The sequence below is a fragment of the Xiphophorus couchianus genome, chromosome 18 (assembly GCF_001444195.1).
Source record: "Xiphophorus couchianus chromosome 18, X_couchianus-1.0, whole genome shotgun sequence".
Classification (NCBI taxonomy): Eukaryota; Metazoa; Chordata; class Actinopteri; order Cyprinodontiformes; family Poeciliidae; genus Xiphophorus; species Xiphophorus couchianus.
In genome coordinates this window covers 4,162,101-4,182,564 of record NC_040245.1, presented here as the reverse complement: position 1 = coordinate 4,182,564, position 20,464 = coordinate 4,162,101, and the positions used below count along the sequence as shown (strand labels likewise).

General features: G+C 38.6%; 1 protein-coding gene across 1 annotated transcript; it reads left to right on the top strand.

Moving 5' to 3' along the window:
- The first annotated feature begins 42 nt into the window (after positions 1 to 42).
- LOC114133494 (calpain-9) lies at positions 43 to 19,970 on the top strand. The gene is made up of 20 exons (XM_027999469.1): positions 43 to 324; positions 2,842 to 2,911; positions 3,757 to 3,875; positions 4,409 to 4,542; positions 4,700 to 4,871; positions 6,176 to 6,247; positions 6,411 to 6,502; positions 8,245 to 8,319; positions 9,979 to 10,139; positions 11,312 to 11,460; positions 12,656 to 12,858; positions 13,312 to 13,357; positions 14,104 to 14,178; positions 15,315 to 15,375; positions 15,458 to 15,522; positions 15,974 to 16,042; positions 16,181 to 16,259; positions 17,746 to 17,862; positions 18,203 to 18,261; positions 19,661 to 19,970. The coding sequence occupies exons 1-20, from the start codon at positions 73 to 75 to the stop codon at positions 19,685 to 19,687; spliced, it is 2,097 nt and encodes a 698-aa protein (XP_027855270.1). The 5' UTR covers positions 43 to 72; the 3' UTR covers positions 19,688 to 19,970.
- Positions 19,971 to 20,464: the final 494 nt, after the last annotated feature.

Here is a 20,464-nt window from a genome sequence, read left to right as displayed (position 1 = left end):
TCTGGGTGGGCGGGGCCTGCGGGAGTTTATTACCTGCCTGCGGAGCTCAGGTGAGCACAGTCCGGCTCCAGCATGTTCAAGTCCCGCAGGTTGTCCTCTGAAAGCTCGCTCCCTCCGCCGGACAGCGACGATGCGGCCTCGGAGAGCTCCGACGACCTGATGGGCTCCCAGTCCCGCCTCTGGCTGATGAACATGGGGGCCCTGGGGATCCCGCTGGAGGGCGGGGAGGTGGACGCGGTGGGCCGCGACGGGCTGTGCGTGGACTACCACTTCCCGGTGGGAAAGCTGGAGATGGAGGGCGGAGTTAGATGGATGCGGCCGAAGGTAAAAACACGAGATTCAGGTGGCAGAGTACAAAAAACTGAAGTGAAAGTAGTTCCAGTTCAACGTATTTCTACTCTGGTAGAAGTAAAAAGTAGCAAGAAATTATTCAAGTAGAAGTAACAAAGTATTTGGTAAAAAGTTTACTTAAGCACTGCGTAACTGATCAAATTATTAATAATTTAAAAATTACATAATCAAACGGACCAAAATATAAAATTTAATGGAAATTTTGGTATTTTAAGGACCAAAATGACAATAATTCATATTAGTAATAAAAATCAGGGAAAAGAAAATGTTTCCAAATTGGTCTCAAGTAAAATTAGAAATACTTCATAATAAAATTACTTAAGTAAAAAGTACAGCGTAGTAAAAATACTCCAAAAAGTACAATTGTTCAAAAAGTGAGTGTAATTGAGTAAATGTTAGTTCCTACCCAACTCTGCAAAGTGTTGGTTTATAGTGCTGCACAGCCGGCCTGAGGCAGCTTTAAAACTGAATATTTAGCCTCGTTATTCCAGCCACTTACAGCAGGAAGCAGTGAAACAATAATACAGGTTTTGTGAAAAATTTGAATTTGATATGCAGCTTGAGGCAATGTCTGAACTTTACCTGAGAAGGTGAGTCAGGTAAAAAGAAACGTGGAGTCAACAGAGTCCAAAACAATGGAGTCCATACAGCGGCCTGGAGTTCTGTAGGGAATGGGTCAGTGTGGGCATGAAGCAGAAAAACACACAAAGCAAACAGCTGAACAAAATGACTGTCGAGTGTTTTCAGTTTTCAATGCAGCTGAAACAACCTGGTTTATCTGAAACAACCTGGTTTATCTGAAACAACCTGGTTTATCTGAAACAACCTGGTTTATCTGAAACAACCTGGTTTATCTGAAACAACCTGGTTTATCTGAAACAACCTGGTTTATCTGAAACAACCTGGTTTATCTGAAACAACCTGGTTTATCTGATTTCTTAGTGCAGGAGCCACATTTCAGCAACAAGGCAGTTCAAAATGATCCCAACATAAAAACATAAAACAGCAAAGAATTACGAAAAAAGCAACAAAAAAAATCAAAATCATCAGGCAAACAAAAAAGAATATATATATATATATTGATCAATGTTCCATCAGTTACTGTGAATCAGAGGCAACTCTGATCGGGTTTTTAGCCTTGATTTAAAGGAACTCATAGAAGCTGAATGCAGCTTCTCCATAATATGTTTCTCACATATTATGTGGTTGCGACAGTCGATCCCTTTGCCAACAAGAGAAGCGGGGCGAAACAGGAAACAGAACCAGATAAGTGAGCTAGAGAATCAGGTGGAAGTTCTCCGTTCACACTCTTGCCTACAAATCTTGACACAAAGGCAAACATGGGCTCTGCAGGGTTTTCTTGTGAGCAGCTGCTGGATGAACAAACCGGTCTGGTGAAAAGTGTAAAGAACATCCTGGTGTGTGTCTTCCTGCTCTGTCTCGCAGCCATCGGTTAGCTCAGGACTTTGTGCCCTTCGGTGTTTAAGATTGGACGACTTTCAGGGTGTTAATTAATTCTTCACCAGTTTCAGCGTCTGGGCGATGATTACTGGATTACTGGATGTTGAAATGGGTCTGGCAGAAAATATTAGGAAACCTGAAACAGATTTCACTGCTGCCTTGCAGCAAGAACACTGCAAAAAAGAGTACAGAGGTCTGTACCGAAATATTGTGTTCAAGTAAGAGCAGCACTACTTTAACATATTTTTACTCAAGTAAAGCTAAAAAGTGGCCGTCCAACAAGTTACTAAACTGAGAGCAGAAGAATATTTGGTCAAAAGATGATTTATGTACTGAGCAACTGATCAAAACATGAATCATTTAATATCTAAAAAATGCATCATCAGACAGACCAAAATATAAAGTTAAGTGGAAAGACGAAAATGAAAAATAATTAATATAAGTAACAAAAATCAGTCAAAAATAAATTTTCCAAATCAGTTTCTTCCATTAAAAACTTCTGAAACGTTAACAGAAACTGCAGGTGTGTGTCTGTGTCTGGTGAGTTTTTGGTTAAAACATGTTTGTTTTTCATTCAGTGGGGAGAAAACCCAGAAATGTTACTCAAGTAAGAGTAAAATTATTTAAATCAGAGTAGTGATTCTTCATGATGAAATTACCAATTTGATCAGTTACTCAGTACTTGAGTAGACTTCATGCCAAATACTTTTTTACTCTTACTTAAGTAATTTCTTGGACAGCTACTTTTTACTTTTACTTGAATAAAAATATGTTGAGGTGGTGCTGCCCTTCCCCATGTCTGCTAACTTGCTCTCTTGCAGCGGCCATCTTGTGCAAAGCATGGAGCCACTGGCTGCCGATTGATTAAAGTTTGTGATTCTTGGAAACAGATCTACTGTTTTATAACATGTCTGGAGTCTTTCTGCAGAATGATAACCATGAACTGGATGTATTACGTTCTGCCAGCTCTGAACTGATCCTGATCATTTTCTTTCTCTCCTTCTCATCTGAACTTCCCGACGTCTCCAGGAGCTTTTTACTTCGCCCAAGTTCATAGTGGACGGAGCTTCACGGCTTGACATCTGCCAGGGGCTACTGAGTGAGAGACCTTCAGTCTTCCAGCCTTACATGATGCAGAGCCTGAATTAATTAATGCTCATTTCTGTCATCAATGTTGGGATTTTAACAGATCCATAGTGACTTATTTTAAACATTCCTTTCCAAGGTGGAATGAAAATACACCGATATGGATTGATTTTAAAAAAACTGTGTGCAAAAGTAAAAATTTATTCATTCATTCACCAATTTAGACAGGATGAAAACAAACATTTACCACTGGATCTGGAAGAAATTTTAAATATCCAAAATAAATAAACAACAGAAACAACAAATGAAATTAATTATGAAGTCTTTGTAAACAAAATAATCCTTCAGAAAATGGCAAAACACCAGACTGAAGATTTTTATCATCTAGTTTTTGGTCGAGAAAGAGAAAAACAATAAATCATACACGTGAAAATTATTGAGTTTGTTTTTAATTTATCAGGCGATCTGTTATTGTGACTGGCCTATTTGCATTTACCCATGATTGATTCAAGAAAACTAGCTATTTAGCTAGCATGGGCATGCTAGCAGCTAGTTAGCGGTAGCCGCAACTGTTTCGAGTCACAGAATGCAATGAACTTTGCCTGACAGAAAATTCCCACGAGAAAAACAAAATGCAGTGAATATACGTGATTAAATATTCCTGCCACAACAAAATGAAGGATCTGAGTTTAATCTGGAGACCACTTTACTTCTTAAAATAAGTTCAAGGCATTTCTTGGGCCTTAGCTTTGGATACTTCAATGTAAGAGTTATTGGCTGAAGCTCTGACTGAGCGTGTTTGAGGTTCCTGTCAGTCATGAAGGAGCCTCCAGTTGAACGTCGGTGTGTCGTCTGCAGGTGACTGCTGGGTGCTCTCCGCCATAGCATCTCTGGCGAATTACCCAGAACTCCTCAAGAAGGTCGTTCCTCTCAATCAGAGCTTCCAGGACGGTTACAACGGCAGATTCTCCTTCAGAGTACGTATCTGGTCAAGAAGAGGCAGCCGGGGTTTATTTGTTTCATAATGTGTTCAGAGTTTTAAGGTCTCTGGTTTCATTTAAATCCCAGTTAAATTTCATTCCAGACATTTGTTCCAGTTAAAGTAGCATACAACACCATGGGAGTTTCCCAGAAGGATTTGTGTGAAGATTTTCTAAATAAAATGTAAAATTTCAGAATAATTTTTGTTGTTGTTTACTTACCATCCAGAAACCACTTGTTGTGCAGGAGGCTCTACTAATGCTTTTCAAAGATGTATGGTTGCACAATTGTACATCTGTTTGCAGCCATTTTTGTGTGCGATTGTAAAAGTTGAGTTGCGGGGGGGCGTGGCTAGCAGCAGTTTACTTGGATTAAAGTGACAGAGACCCTAAAACGGATAATTCTGAAAGCAGATCCAGACTGAGATCTCATCAATCTCATTAGCTGTGAGATGAATGTTTTGTACAGCTAACCAGTTCCAGGAACTGTAACAGGTCCCCCTGGAGGGTTTTTGTAACTCTGTGTGTAGTTCTGGCAGTATGGGCAGTGGGAGGAGGTGAGGATTGACGACTTCCTGCCAACGTACAACAACAAGCTGATCTACCTCAGCTCCCCTGAAAGACACGAGTTCTGGAGCTCTCTGCTGGAAAAGGCCTACGCAAAGTAAGTAATTAGGGAAGAAATGAATGCATTTAGGAAAACTGTTTTGCTTATTTCTGTTTTTAATCAGGCTTCTGGTTTTGGGTGGCTCTGAAAGTTAATTTTATGAAATGAAATCCCTCCCTGTGCTGAGCTGCTGACAACTGTTTGGTTGAGTCAGGCTGAAAGGAGGCTACCGAGCGCTGGAACTGGGTTACCCTCATGAGGCCATGGTGGACATGACCGGCGGAGTGACCGAGGTCTTCAGCCTCCCCTTGGTGTCCAAAGACGTGCCGGAGCTCCTCAGGAACCTGCTGGCCAAAGGAGCGCTCATCAACTGTGCCAACGGCAAGGTACGCAGGTGGAGGAGGTTCACCTGGTTCACCTGGTGGAGACTAACGTCAAACATTTCTACTTGATAAAGATCAGGGAAATGAGAAGCAAATGCTTTTAGCAACATTCCACACCTGGAGGCATTAATCATAAATATTAATCATAAATATTAGATGCACTAAAGCGTTATAGCAACATAGTATTTAGCGGAAGCTAATGCTAAAGTGCTAAATTCAGCCATGTTGATAAACCACCATGTTCATGTAAGTCTTGTATTCCTCTGCATCATTAGTTTTTTTATTGCCATTTGCTCAATAAAGTTTGTTGACCATAAAAGGTAGAACATTAACATTAGGTAGGTCCTTAACAGGACTCTGGAGGACCATGACTGCACTTAGGAGGTGATTCAGCTGTTGGATTCATGTGTGTTTGATCAGGGAGACGTCTAAAAGTTGCAGGACACCGGCCCTCGAGGACCAGGATTGCCCACCCCTGTCCTAGCTAGACGGACATGTAGCCTACGTGTTTGTTACTACATGTTCTGGCTCTGCCAGTCACCTGAACCTTGTTATTCACATGAGGAGTTCGTACGTCCTTTACAAACCCGTCGTTGAAACATCGATTGTATTTTATAAACTGGATAACTCGACCCAGACCTTTACGTGACCTTTCCTGTTTTATCCCGTTTTCACTTCATGACATTGTTTTTTATTTTTAAGCTGTTATGAGGCACAATAGCAAAGCCTTAAACTGCTGCTGCACAAGTTACTCAGCAAGGTGTCGCTAGGTAACCACAAGTTGCGCAACAAGTTGTTGCTAGGTAACGAAAGAGTAAGTTAGCTAGCTCTGAGAGGTTGAGTGGCTAAAGCTAATACTGTGTGCTTCTATTCAGTGAATATTCTATATATTGAATATAGTACCAGATGAATCATGTATTGATTGTGTCTATTGCGATATATATTGTTATTGATTGATTGTCCAGCCCTGCTGTGTCGGTGCTGGACTTGTTTTTCTGTAAATAATGGTGGCGAGATCCACAGTGCATCTCTGCTTATTTCTTCTTTTCTGGATTTTTCCATGATCCAGAAAAGAAGCAGCATGTTTGAGGGTTTTTATGCCTCCATTTTCCTCAAGAGATGTTAATGAGTAGCAAAAGCAAACCATCATTGTCATCTGTGCTTTCCGAAATTGTTTAAACATATACTGATCTAATTTAAAGTCAAAGAATAAAAGGTTACATGTGTTATTTGTGTGGTGTGTGTTGAAATTTGTTTTGAAGTGTTGTTAATGTTGCCTCATTCCTTTGATGCTCGCTTCGCCTCAGGGTGAGGTGGAAAAGAAGAACGAGATGGGAATCATGTACCGACATGCCTACTCCCTGACGGCGGTGGAGAAGGTAACGCTCTCTGAACAAACACAAACGAGGGATTATCCCTGATTATAAATGTCAAACTCGTGGCAAGAAGCCCTGAGGCGTTTACTGGGAACAAACTAAGAACAGAACAATGTTCTTACTGAAATTTTTTCAAGAGAATTGTTTCATTCTCTCCCTCCACCAGGTGAAAACAACTGATGGGTTTAAAGATTTGGTGCGAATCCTCAATCCATGGGGCCACACGGAGTGGTTAGGGGCCTGGAGCGACAACGACAGGTCGGTGCAACATTTACTAGCATTTTTATTGTAACATTAGGGTCTTCAATAAAACCTGAAATGTTTTTATTAGTGGTGCGACATGATTCATATTTTAATTGACTTAATGGCAGGATCTGTAATAGGTAGCTCTCACAAGACCGGACTGGAAGAAAGTTTCCCTGGAAATGCGCCATCTTGGTAGGCGTCCGGTAAACAGCGTTACAATTCAAATTCAGTTCAGTTTAAAAATACTTTATTGATCTCAAAGGGCAATTAAATTAAGTTAAATCAGAGCAGCATTACCGATACTTACATTGTTTTTCATTTGTCACCATGTTGTGACAATGTAATGAAACTGATAATCTGTGAAAAGATCGAGCTCCACCTCCTCCCTGAGCTGCTACCGTTGTCTGAAGGAATGCACCAAAAACAACCAATCAGAGCCAGGGGGAGGGGCTTAGCGCTGTCAGTCAACCTCATGAACTCGCTGATAAATGTGCTCAACAAATGACCATTTCAGGAAAATCTGGTTGCTATGCTAATCAGCCTGGCTAGGTGGAGAGGGGCTGAACGACGGCACACCGCTAAGACCGCTAAGACAGCAGGTCTTAGCGGTGTCAATCAACTTCTAACAATTGATTGACAGCGTTAAGTTGTTTCTAGTCAGCACTGGGAGAAGGTACAGCAGCTCAATTTTTTCCACAGATTATCTGCTTCATACCAAACTGTCACGATATAGTGACGTTTCAACAGAAAATATTTTTTATAAAAGTTACATCCTGCAGCTTTAAGGCTTTTTCTTCTCTTTCGGATAATGTCATCATATTATATTCACAGCATTGATCACTGAATATAATAAGATTAAATCTATGTATGCACATCTACATTTTACATTTCATACTTTTTGCAAACTGATTTGTCATTTTAACCCACAGGTTTGCCTACAAAGTACATATTGTTACATTTCAGTACAGTATTGTCTGAGTTGCTTTAGAAACATTTGAAACAGTAATAAAGTGCTGAGTGCCAGTCCGTGCTGTTTTAGATCATCTGTGTTTGTTTTTTCTCAATATTAACCAGATTTTCAGTTTTTAGCAGCAAAGTTTTTTTACTTGATGTAATCAAATCTTCTCTTTATTATTTTACTACCTTTGTTTTTATGTCTTTCTTGAATCCAACAATATCCAGTGGAAAGCTGCTTCCGCCTATCAAAATGGCGGCAGGGTGACTTCATGTGGGAATTATGGATTCAGAGCATTTTAATTGAAAACCATATGTCAAGAGAATAAGCAATAATTTCAAATCATAAGCCGGTTTTGCTGCTGAATTATTGAATAAGTAGACATGGCAGCTTCATGGCTCATTTCATTTGTTGTTTATTTATTTTGGATATTTAAATTGTCTTCCAGTTAAATGTTCATTAGAATTTAAAGTTTATTGATCTGCAGGAAAGTATTGTTGCATTATTATTCCATTAAATTACTTGAAAATGATCTGAAAATAACAACATTATCGTTTATTGCAATAACTTCTGGGACAATTTAACGTCCAGGAAAATTTATCATGACAGGACTAATTGTGACAGTCCTCATTTGTCCTGTAAATGTAACAGCGGCCATCACTGGACTCGTCTCCACAAATGAAGGTCTTTATTCCTGGGATCTGAGTTTTTATGTTTCTCTTGGCTGCTTCCTCACTGAGCGGCCTTCCAGCCCGTAGGACCTGCTTCAGCTGGATGTCTGAGAGCGTTTCTGTTCCAGGAACGAGTGGACGAAGGTGAGCGCTGAGGAGCAGAAACGACTGGGACGGGTCCGGCAGGAGGACGGGGAGTTCTGGTGAGTTTCAGCTTCCAGCGCTTTTCACAAACATGAAGCACAACGTGGCGTTTCTGCTTCATCGAACACCCTGAAGCTCGTCACAAAATCTCAGATTTCCAGCTTAAATCTACTTTTTTCTCACTTAAATTAGAAATGACAGGAAATAGTTTGAAAAAGCGTCTTAAATATCAGTGAGTTGAGTAACGGAGTATTAGGACTAGACGAATGTTTGTTTAGTTAAAAGAATAAAGTCATAATAAAGACAAATTTACCAGAAGTACGTCTTAAAATTAAGAGAAAAAGCTTTTTAAATGAGAAGTAATACAGTTCTTGTTTATATTTGGTTTTGGAATTGTCATAAAATTACTGCTTCATTCTCTTAATATTACAAGTTTATTCTGGTAATATTAAGACAATCTTTGTATTATTTCAACTTTGTTATCATATAATTGTTACTATTACTGCATTCTTGTAACATTATAACTTATCTTAGCCTGACTGTTATAGACATGTTTCAATGTGACGTCAGACGCTCAAAATCCCGGCTGGAGGGCAAAGAGCTGCTGGCTAACGATGACTAGCATTGGTTTGAGCTGTTAAGTTATCAATATAACGCGCCAAATCTTAAATGTACGCGTGATGTATAAAAGAAAAAGGAACACAGTGCTTTGGTACTGACTGTTAACATTATGACAATTAGATAACAAGGCCAGGAAAAAGTTTTAAATAAAGAAAACATTTGCGTGGAAAAGGGAAGAAGTAGTTCAGTTATGCTAGCTTGACTTTGACAGCCGTAACATGTAGATGTGATGAGGAATTCGGTGTTTTAGTTCAGTTAAAATAAAAAAAAAGCGAACTGAACACCAACTCTGACAGATCATCAGTAGAGCAGGTGTTTAAAGTATCTAATCTACCACCGCTGTGTTAGCTTAGCTAATAGCAGCAGTGGCTAGTCTACCACCGCTGTGTTAGCTTAGCTAATAGCAGCGGTGGCTAGTCTACCACCGCTGTGTTAGCTTAGCTAATAGCAGCGGTGGCTAATCTACCGCAGCATCACTTATTAATAATCGCAAAATAAACGTAAAGCCAAAACACATAAAACTGTAGCTGACTGAATGTCCTGTTCTTTATGCGGAAAATGTTTGAGTGTTTTATGGTGTTGAATCCTGAAACATGAAGTGGCGTTGTTGTCAGTTGCTATGGCAACGTGTCTGCGCGGTAGCGTAGCCGACACAGAGAGCGAGAAAAAAAAGTGGTTTTGAGTTTTGCTGTAACAGTTTTCTGCATTATTATTTCCCTTTGCACTCAGTTAGTAATTCCTTCATCTCCAGGTTTCATTTAGTTAGCGGTTCCACTGCGGCAGCGCGGCTACGGATGGCGAGGAAAAGAAGCGTCTTTTTGCCCTCCAGCTTTGTGCGCAAAGTTCCCGGATGTAAACAGCAACACGTGGCGTGTCTGTATCTCATCGTAGAGTTGACCTGAATTAATAACTCCAAAATAAATGGAAGTTGTAAAAAAAAAAAAAAACGTTTGTCGAACAAGATGGCCGCCTGGGCGTGCTGACGTCTGAAAAAAAAAATCCAGATTTCCAAATCTTAAATTCGATGGGATGGATCTCTGGTCTGCTTGGAGGCAGCGGTGTGGGTGAACGGACTTCTTGCTCTGACCGTTTGTCAGGATGTCGGTGTCAGACTTCAACCTGCACTTTGACGCGATGGAGGTGTGTCACCTGACGGAGGCGCAGAGCGCGCCAGGCTCTGACGTGTCACCGTGGAAATGCGTCATGCATCATGGAGCCTGGTTGCCGAACATCACAGCTGGAGGACCTCCTGACAGCAGTGAGACATTTTAACATTTACTGTCATTTATGATTCAGTGTGAGAAAAACCTCAGAGCAGGATGACGACTTTATGTGAACAGTTTACAGTAAAGTGGAAGGAAAGTTATACGTGTTATTTAAATGTTTATGCTATTGAGAAAAGTAAATTGTGTATCCCTTACTGGTCTAGTTTATAGTGCAAATATCTTACTTCACTTGAAATAAGACAAAACAAACTTACAAGTAACTTTTCAGCAACATATAGGAGCTTGTTTTAAGTAAATAATTCCTTAATATTGATGGAAAAAGTTCTAGTCGGACATTTTTTCTATAAGTGAAATAATCCAACAATGAAACTAGAACTTTTTTTAAAATCTAAAAGCAGCTCAAAGTGCTGTGCAGAAATACATCTACAGCAATCAGTTAGCTTTTTTGTTTTGTCTGTTTTTGATCAGATCAAACACTAAGCTGTTACTAATTTTAAAAATGCTAAAAACAGAATGAGGCTGAAATTCTTTCACCTCCTTTAACTTGAATATCTTAGCAGGTTTATAATTCAGTGAGCTTCTAACCAGGATGGAAATGTTTAAAGGGAACCTATTGGGTAAAATCCACTTTCTGCACATTTTTATTCTTCCATTTGGGTCTGAACTGCTTCTAAAAACATTTTTAAAAGTTAAAGTTAATGTTTTTTGGTGTCTGGAAAATGAGCCGCTTCAAAAACCTTCCGAATGTAACGTCACATTCAACGGGCACTGTGCCATTACCTAGCGACCCCAGCAGAGTTCCGCCTGTTGCCTAGCAACCCCAGCTCAGTTCCAGCATGTTTAGTCAGCAGGTTTTACGTGCTGTACAATGGCTGCTGGAAGAGAAAAGGGTTTTGTTGTTGACTTATCATGCAGAAACCACTCACTGCATTATTGTTGGTTGTGCAGGAGGGTCCACTTCTGCTTTTCAAAGGTGTACGTTTGTATAATTGTGCATCAATTGACAGCCATTGTCACGTGGAGTGTAAACATTGAGTTGGGGGGCATGGCCAGCAGCAGCTGATTTGGATTTAAAGAGACAGATTCATAAAGCAACTCATAGGAGCAACTTTGATCCTCAGGAATAGAAACTCTGGTTGCCTGCCTGACTTCAGATCATGGCGGTAAGTGTGTGTGTGTGTGTGTGTGTGTGTGTGTTTTCCAGACTCCTTCTGGCAGAATCCCCAGTTCCTTTTGGTTCTGTCAGAAGTGGCCGGAAACAGCAAGAGCAGCTGCTCCTTCATTGTGGCCGTCATGCAGAAACATCAGAGACGCCGAGGTGTTCACCTCTCTGTTGGCCTGCATATATACCAGGTACACACACACACCCAAACACACACACACATACACAGAGGCAGATATGGTCCTGAAGTCAGGTATCGATGCATTTAATGACCCAACTTGAGAACAAATTTCTAGGATAAGGCATGGAGGAGGTCTTGCACTGCAAAAACACAAAATATTACCAACTACTTTTCTCCAGTTTCTAGAGCAGCGTGTCAAACTCCAGTCCTCCAGGGCCGCTGTCCTGCAGTGTTTAGATGTGCCACAGGTACAAAACACTGGAATGAAATGGCTTAATTACCTCCTCCGTGTGTAGATCAGTTCTCCAGAACCTTAATGACCTAATTATTCTATTCAGGTGGTGCAGCAGAGGCACATGTAAAGGTTTCAGGACAGCAGCCCTCCAGGACTGGAGTTTGACTCCTGTGTTCTAGAGCAAAAATCTCAGCACATTTGATTTAACACAACGCCCTAGTTACTCAACAGTGTGCAGCCCTGAAGGGAGGGGGAGCAAGGCGCAGCCACACACAACTATTTTTATACAATCTTAAAAGAGCATGGTTCATCAGATAAGAATGCTAGTTTGCAGTTCCTCTGGGTCATGACCTGGTGGACCGTCTCGTTCATGGTACCCTCCTCTTCACTTCTCAGCTTTCCGCCTCTCACAGTTTCCTCTTCTGCAAACACTTTCAGACACTCAAAGCACACAAAGGTAAAACAAATGGATGATAATAAACCTTAAAACCTGTAAAATAAACAAAACTATACAAAAATACTTGGTAAGGTTTTGTGTTTTTGCAGTATTTTGGTTTAGTTACTTGTGCAAATATTTTAGTTCACTTAATTTAAGACAAAGCTAGCTTACAAGTAACTTTTTTAGCAAGAAATAGGAGCTTGTTTTGAGCAAATAATTCCTTAATATTGAGGAAAAAGTTCTGGTTCAGGCAGATTATTTCACTCATATAATGGATAAAATGGAGTTGTGAGTGAAATAATGTGTCAGTTTTTGTTTTGTGTTTTTGCAGTGTGGAGCTGTTTTACCTTCCAGCTTCTGTTAGTGAAGAAGCAGGAGATGCTGTGATGTTTGCATCGTCTCTGGCCTGTAGTGATAAAGTTAGCTGAAATGCTTCCTGCTAGCTGCCCCGGTTTTGACGTTTATTCCGGTTCGATTTGCCAACGTGGATTTAAAAACTTGTGACGTAATAAAACGTGTTTGTGGCTCCAGGCTCATCCCCAGAACACCTTCCTGTCAGCGGAGGATCTGCGGAAAGGCGTCCTCTGCTGGACGCAATACTCGACGCGCCGGGAGGTCGTCCTCCGCAGCTCGCTCCCTCCGGGTCGCTACATCATCATCCCCTCGACCTTTGAACCCAACCAGCAGGGGGAGTTCCTGCTCAGGGTGCTAACGGAGCCGGGCAGCGACGCCACGTCAGTTTCTGCCGTTTACGTTTTCATTGTAGTTCAGTTTTATTTCATTTGTTTGATTAATTCAGTTAGTTTTAGTCTTTATTAGTTACTGTTAGTTAAATATTGTTGTGTTTTAGTTTAGTTTTTAGTGTGTGCTTGCTGGTTTTATTAGTTAAATATAGTTCAGTTTTTATTAGTTATTGGAATAGCTTATGTTTTTTCACACTTTGAAAACTTATTTTTCAAAGTATTTTTTAAAATGATTTTTAAAAATCGTTAAAAAGAGAGAACGATTATTAATCTCTAACATAAATAATCTAAAAATATTCAAAAATATGTTTTTTTCACTCTTATCTTAAATAATGTTGATTCATTTTGTCCTGAAGCGTAAAGCCAGAGAACTGAATGAGGTGTACTTTCTTTTCCCCCCTGACTGTGTGTTTTATTTGCTGCTTTGAATGTTTCTTGTTTCAGTCCAGCTCACAAACCGACGCCGCTCGACGTTTTGTCGATAAGAGAGGTAACGCAAAGTTTTCATTTCTCCCAAGTCAGAGGTAGGATCGTGTCCTGCGACATAAAACAGACTCAAAAGGTTTTTCAGCTTTTAAAACATTTACTAACATTTAAACTAATTATGTATAAAAGAAAATCTTTAAAAACCAGGATCTGATTCTTCTTTGGAGCCTGTGGTTCCTATTTGAGCCAGAGGTGGCGCCAAACCGTGAAACAAACCGATATAATAAGCAAACCGTCAAATCAGGGTTGTTTTTTTTTTGTAGTTTGGTACGAAAAACTTGTTAAAAATAATCGCAGGCCAAAAGAACATAAAATTTTTTAGAACTAAAAGTACAAAAAATATATAATGGATTTGTACACCAGCTGAAAAATAAACAAAGAAAGAAATATTTTCATTAAAGAAATTAGTCAGGACTTATAAATAATTTTGAATCCAAATCTTAAAAATCAATTTAGATTTTAGCTTTATTATAAGGCATTAAGTTTTGGAATAAAAAAAATTGAAATTCATGTTGGACATTTTCAGCAATAAAACAAGAAAATGGGTCACTGTTTAAATGTTTAATAGATTAGCTAAAGGCAGATTTAGTCGCACCAAAGTCTTCCTCAGAGTAAAAGTTTGTGATATAAATGTCCCCTTTGATTGGAGCCAGGAAAACGTCCCACATCCTCCCTGCTGCCCATTTATTTCTGCGTTTCTGTAACGTTTGGACAGAAGTGGCTGATTGAAGGTTTTGATTTTCCCTGCAGCACTCGCTTCCTCACCAGGCCGCTCTGCCGTCGGACGCAGCCGTCAGGAAGCTTTTCCACCGACACAGCAACAAGGTGAGGCCCGACGTTTACCACAGGTTCTGGTTCTGGACGGGAACTGGGAAACGGCAGACTGGAAGGAGGCTGGAGGAGTTCTTATCCTTTAAAATGATTCAGTTTCAATCAGGTGTTTTCTGGGTCTGGAAAGTGTTTAATATTCAAACAGAGCAATTCTGTAATAAAATCTAACCAACGTTTGATCAAAAGGCCGAATTGGAAAATCGTTTTTTTAAATTTTAATAAAATAATTATACAACTTTTTTTATTTCTTGCTCTCTGAAATAAAATTAGACTAAACTTTTCTTGTTTTATGTCAGTCATAATCACCAAAGTTATTTCTTTTTGCTAAATGCCAGAAAATTTAGCAAGAAGGAACGGTCTAGTCAAAGTCTGAAAACAACTCAAACAGGTTGCTTCACTTTCCCATCCTTAATTAAAAAGGGTTCATACTGGTAAAATGCTTGAATTTTCTGTAGGTGTTTTCAAGGTTTGGAAAGTTTTTGATTTCTGCATAAAGTCCTTGAAAGTTCTTCATGTTCAAACTGCACAGGTTGGTAATAAAGTTCAATCTAATGTTTGATTAAAAGCCTAAATTTGGAAAATATTTACATTTGAAAACAGATATTTTCACACACCTAATAAAACATTTTTTTTTTTGCTGTCTGAAGTTAAATCAGATTAATTTTTCTTATTTTATGTCAGAATCATCAAAATTATTTCTATTTGCTAAAAGTCAGAAAATCTGGCAAGAATTTATTTTTAGAGATTTATTTTTTATATTTTATCATTTAATTTGAGCAGAAAGATCATTTACCTCAGCATGGTTTGTTTATTTTTTGAATGTTTATTATTTCTAATGACTTGTTGATGAGCTTATATTTCATTTAAGCCACATTAGTGATGTTTGGGGATTTATTTTGTTAAATTAATGTTTTGCTCTCAGATCAATCAGATGTAAAACAGACATTTCAAAACAGAAAACTTTGTTTTATTTTAGTTTTATAAAATATTATAACAATACATTATTAACAGTAAAAGAGTTTAAACAATCTTTTTTTATTCATTTGTGTTGTTTTTTTTCCTCCAAAGTTTGAAAGTGAACCTTGAAAATCCTTGAAGTTTTGAATTGTTCCTTGGGTTTGTGTCTCCAGGAAGGTTTGTGTAAACCTGAGCGGCTGCAGCGGCTGCTGACCGAGGCGCTGCAGGGCGGAGGTTCGTTTCGCTCCATGTTTCCACTCAACCCGCCACGTTTCACCGGTTCTCTGGCTAAAATGGCCGCCTGTTGTGTGTTCAGTGTTGGCAGGAAGTGAGCGGTACCTTTCTCTGGAGCACTGCAAGAGCCTGGTGGTCCTGATGGACGTATCCTCACAGAACCCGCTGGGACGCTTCGGCTCAAAGGGACCCAAACCGGTTCCTACATAAACTAAATGTTTGTTAAAGGGAAAATATAAAAACAGGAAGCTGGTAAACTGCTTCCTCTGCAGTTCCAAGTTGAGCCAGAGGTGGCGCCAAATCCCAGTATGTTAAAATTATCAGGAAACTGTGACGTTAACAGTCTTTTTTTTAAATTTGGTACAAAAAGCTTCTTAAAAATACTCACAGGCCAAAAAATTACATTAGTTTTGAAAACTAAAATTATTTAACGTATATATTAATAACATGAATAATTTTCAACCCAAGACAGACGGGATGTTTCAGTTGAGTTGAATATTTTCCGGTTTTAGTTTTTACAGAGCGCGGCCTCTGCGCTGCGTTCGAGGACAGTCGGGATGTTTCCGGTTGCTTGCCTTGACCTCACTGTTTTCTGCAGAGCCAAGGCAAAGCGAGGCTGAACTGGTCTGACTTCCAGCTGCTGTGGGACAAAATCAGGAAGTGGACGGTAACCATAGCAACACCGGCATCTCATACGCCGCCGTCGGTCACACGGCTGCAGATATTTTCATTCTTTCACAGGAAAACATGAGATGTTCTGGATTTTACTTGCTCTCTGCTCCCATTTCTATGTTGTTGTTTTTAGGATATCTTCCTGGTTTACGACACGAACAAAACTCATCACCTGGAGTACAAAGAGGTCGAACCGGCCCTGAAGGCAGCAGGTAGGCGGAGCGCAGCAACGGAAACCATAAAAGTTTCTCATTATAACGAGAAATAAAACTGTTTTTGTGTTTAATTAAATCTGTTTCTATGGACGTTATCTGGTCAGACTTCTGCCCCCTGCTGGCCACACGTCACTGCACATGCAGAGAAAAGGATTTTTCTGATTAGAAAGTTTAAGGTTCTAATGAGAAACCTTCTTGTTTTAACAGGATGAGTTTTATATCTCATTTTAACACACAAAAAAAGAAACCTTTTCACTTTGAAGGGAAAAACTTGTCATAAGAAGGAAGTTTCTGGTTCTATGGAGAAAGTTTTATCTCGGTGTAACAGGAAACTTGTTTATCGAAGATACAAATCTCATTATAAAGAGAAACTTTCTCATAACTTAAGTTTTCTATCTGATAATAAAGTCTCTTGTTTTAATGAGAAACTTCTTTTTGTTTTAGCGAAATGAGTTTAGTATCTATATATCATTTTAAGGAGATAGAAATCTCGTTAAAACGAATAAATTCCTAATTTAAGGAGATATAAAACTTATTAAAAAGGCGTAAAGCGATTCGCTACGTCTTGAGGTGTTGCTGTTTTACTGCTACAACGTTTCTTATTTAAAAGAGAAAATATTTAGATTTGAATGAGATAGAAATCTTGTTATGAAGAGGTTTCTTTTAACATTGTTAAAATGATAAAACTGAATCGTCTTAACTAGTTTTATGTCTCACTATAACCAGATAATGTTCTTGTTTAAACGAGATCCTTTTCCTAAATTTATTTTTAATCTCTATGTAATTTTTATGAAATAATTTTTTTTTACATATTTGTTGAAGTTGTCACCATATGATGATGGTTATTATGGGACAGATAATCTGCCTTCTCCCAGTGCCAACTAGAAACAACCAATCAGAGCCGGAAGGCGGGGCTTAGCGCTGTCGATCACAGGTTCATATTGCCAGCTTTTCCCTATCAGTTGATCCTGTCATAAATGCTAATGCTAGTTAGCCTAGCCACTGATGACTGTGGATAAATGGTATTTCTGTAACGGTAAGTTGTTTCTCTAACAGTAGCCCATGTAGCAGTGAGTATATGAGGATGATTGACAGCGCTATGCCACGCCTCCTGGCTCTGATTGGTTGTTTTTGGTGCATTTCTTCAGACAGTAGCTCGGGGAGGAGATCAATGTTTTCATAGATTATCTGTCTCATATTATCACGAGATGATGACAGTTTAATCAAATATGTTAAAAAATTATTTTATAAAAAAAAGCTCCATACTGCAGCTTTAAGTTTTTAATCTAAAGTTTCAGCTTCGCTGTGTTTCATGGTCTGTTTTTTCACAAAATCTTCCTCATTGTGATTTTCTCTCTGGTATTGTGGCACTTTGTTAAAAATGTCTCAGATTAAAAATGTCTCAGATTAATCAGCTCTGGAGTTTTAATTCGGAGTAACATAGACTCCAGTTGGTTTCTGCTGACCGCTGCGTCTGCTGCAGGCATCATGGTGAACGATCTGGTGATGCAGCTGGTGGGACTGAGATACACGGAGAGCGACCTGACCATCAGCTACCCCGGCTTCCTGTTCCTGCTCATGAAGATGGAGAGCATGATCCGTAAGAGCGGCCAGGAAACTCAGACTGCTTTCTTCTTCTTCTGCAGGCAAATTTCATGATGCAACCCGGAGCTAAAAGCAACATACTGGGATGGAGAACTTTGTTTCTTTCCTTTAGTGCCTATAGTCACTAATTTGCATCATACCTACATTTACTCAAATGATGGGTGCAATGATCAAATTCATAATCTATAATTTAACACCTGAACATCCAGTTCTGTATAAATCCACCAGGATTTCTGCTTCATTTATGATTTTATTACAAAATTAATGTTTTTAATCATAATTTCCCCCAGAAAATGTGAAAATTCAAACATCATGATTGCTTTCTTCTTCTTTAGACAAATTTCAAGTCCACGACATAATGGGACTCGGAACCATAACAATCAGCTACACACAGGTATGAACAGAAACTAATCAAAGCTTAAAATGTTGCAACATGACAAAAGTTTGAACAATTTTAGTAAAAACTGACTGAAAATGATCAGAAATTCCCGGCCCATCAATCCAAGAAGGGTTACTGGGCCATTTCCAAACCTTTTGAAGTTCATAATTATACAGAGAGAAAATTTTCTCAGTTTGAAAACATTTAATCCCAGAAAAGTCAAAACAAAAACAACCCAACAGCTTCGTCTCAGACTCTGCAGGAATCTGAAATGTTCAAGATGAGAAAACTGGAAAAAAACAGAAATAAAAAAATGTTTGAAAGAGAAAATAAAATAAAATAAATATCCTTCACTGTCCCAGTGTGGGAAAGTTCAGGTGCAGAGCCGTATTTACAGGAACCTGGGCCCCCGGGCTGGAGTCAGATTAATCCTCCGCAGAAAAATAATGCAAATTAAAATAAATTAATGTCGTTTTATACATGAATTATTGCACAGCAGCTTTTATACGTCGCCTGAGCAGTAGCTTCTTATTTCAAATATTTATGTATTTATATTAAAAAAATCCCAAAAATGTAATGTAATTCATTTGATATAGAACTATGAGTTTTATATAAGGTAGAACGCACAACCTTATAAAAAAATGTTTTATATTCATAAAGTGTTTTTAAGGTATTTGTAGAAAAAAAATGTCTTTGCTGCCCCAACAAATATTGACGCCCTGGGCGACTGCCGTGTAAGCAGGAGCGCGGATAAAAAAAATACATATATAAAAATTAGAATAAGAAACTTTACTGTAAGAACAAATTTACAACATGAGGAGAATAATGATGCAGTTATTAAAAAATAACGTTTAAAATGTATCGGTAATTTAGAGGAAACAGACAAAATGTGCAGAAATACACTGAAAAACAAAATCCAGTCAAGTATTTTTGAAATAAGATAAAAACTAAATTATTACTAACTTTTCAGTAAGATATAGGAGCTTGTTTTAAGACCGTAAATCCTTAAAATTCATAACTTTGCTAGTCCTACTGGCAGAGAATTTCTTTTATTGGAAAATGTATTCGATGAATTAAATAATCTACCAGTGTAACAAACATTTTCCATCAATATTAAGGATTTAACTTAAGACAAGCTCCTGTGGTTTGCTGAAAAGTTACTTGAACGTTTTGTCTTAATTCAAGTGAGCTGAGACGTTACTCTAGGAACTAAAATACTTTAAGATTTTGTTTTTTCAGTGGAAATGAAAATGCTCTGACAGACACTACAGTATTTTATTTCATAGACTTTAGATTTAAATGTCTTGATTTGAAAACCTCCCAATGTGCACCAGCATGTTTTATTTTGAGTGATCTGAACGGAACTTCCTGTTTGGTGCGTCTCAACCGTTTCCTGCTCTCTGATTGGTTCCAGTGGCTCCACATGACCTTGTACAGCTGAGGCGGACCCGCTGCGCCCGGATCCACTTTGTTCCGCTTCCTTTTAGTTTTTATTCTCCCACATGTGAAACTTTTATCACCATGATCAGTCTGCTTATTTTCTACTGACTGTTGCGTTTCCTGAGCAGGTAACCATGGAAACGGAAAGGAGCTCAGCCTTGGACTCCATTTGGGTCTTTTGAAGAAATTTTAAATTTCATTTATACCATTTTAATCTGCATTTAAGCGTTGGATGTTGAGTCTGGTGCAAATATTTCCTCAATAAATTCAGTTTTTACTGATTATTTTATTGTCTGTTTATTCCTCTGAAATTTATTTTGTACCTGGATTTAAACATGAAGAAAAGTTTTACACTTTAAAAAATAAGATTATAAGTACAAAATAGTTTAACAGCTACTTGCTCTAAATTCCATCTAAAAAATACTTTATTCATCCTAAAGAGAAATTAAATTCATTCAGGTTTGTAGATGCTAATAGCTGTGAATAGGAAAAGGAAACCAGGAAGCCTGGATTTTTGTAAGTCGATTTTAAGTTAAGACTTGGAAATTTTGTCTCAATTTATTCTTGAATTGTATCCACAGGCCGCAAAAAATTAATCCAGCGACCGCAAATGGCCCCTGCACCCTACTTTGAACACCATTTGTTTTAGACGCTCCACTGTTGGGTCTCCAGTCCAAACAAACAGAAGTATTTATATTTCTCTTCTCCAATGACAGAAAAACTCAGAAATGTATATAAACTTTGGTAGTTTCATGAACTTACATTTTTATTCCAGCAG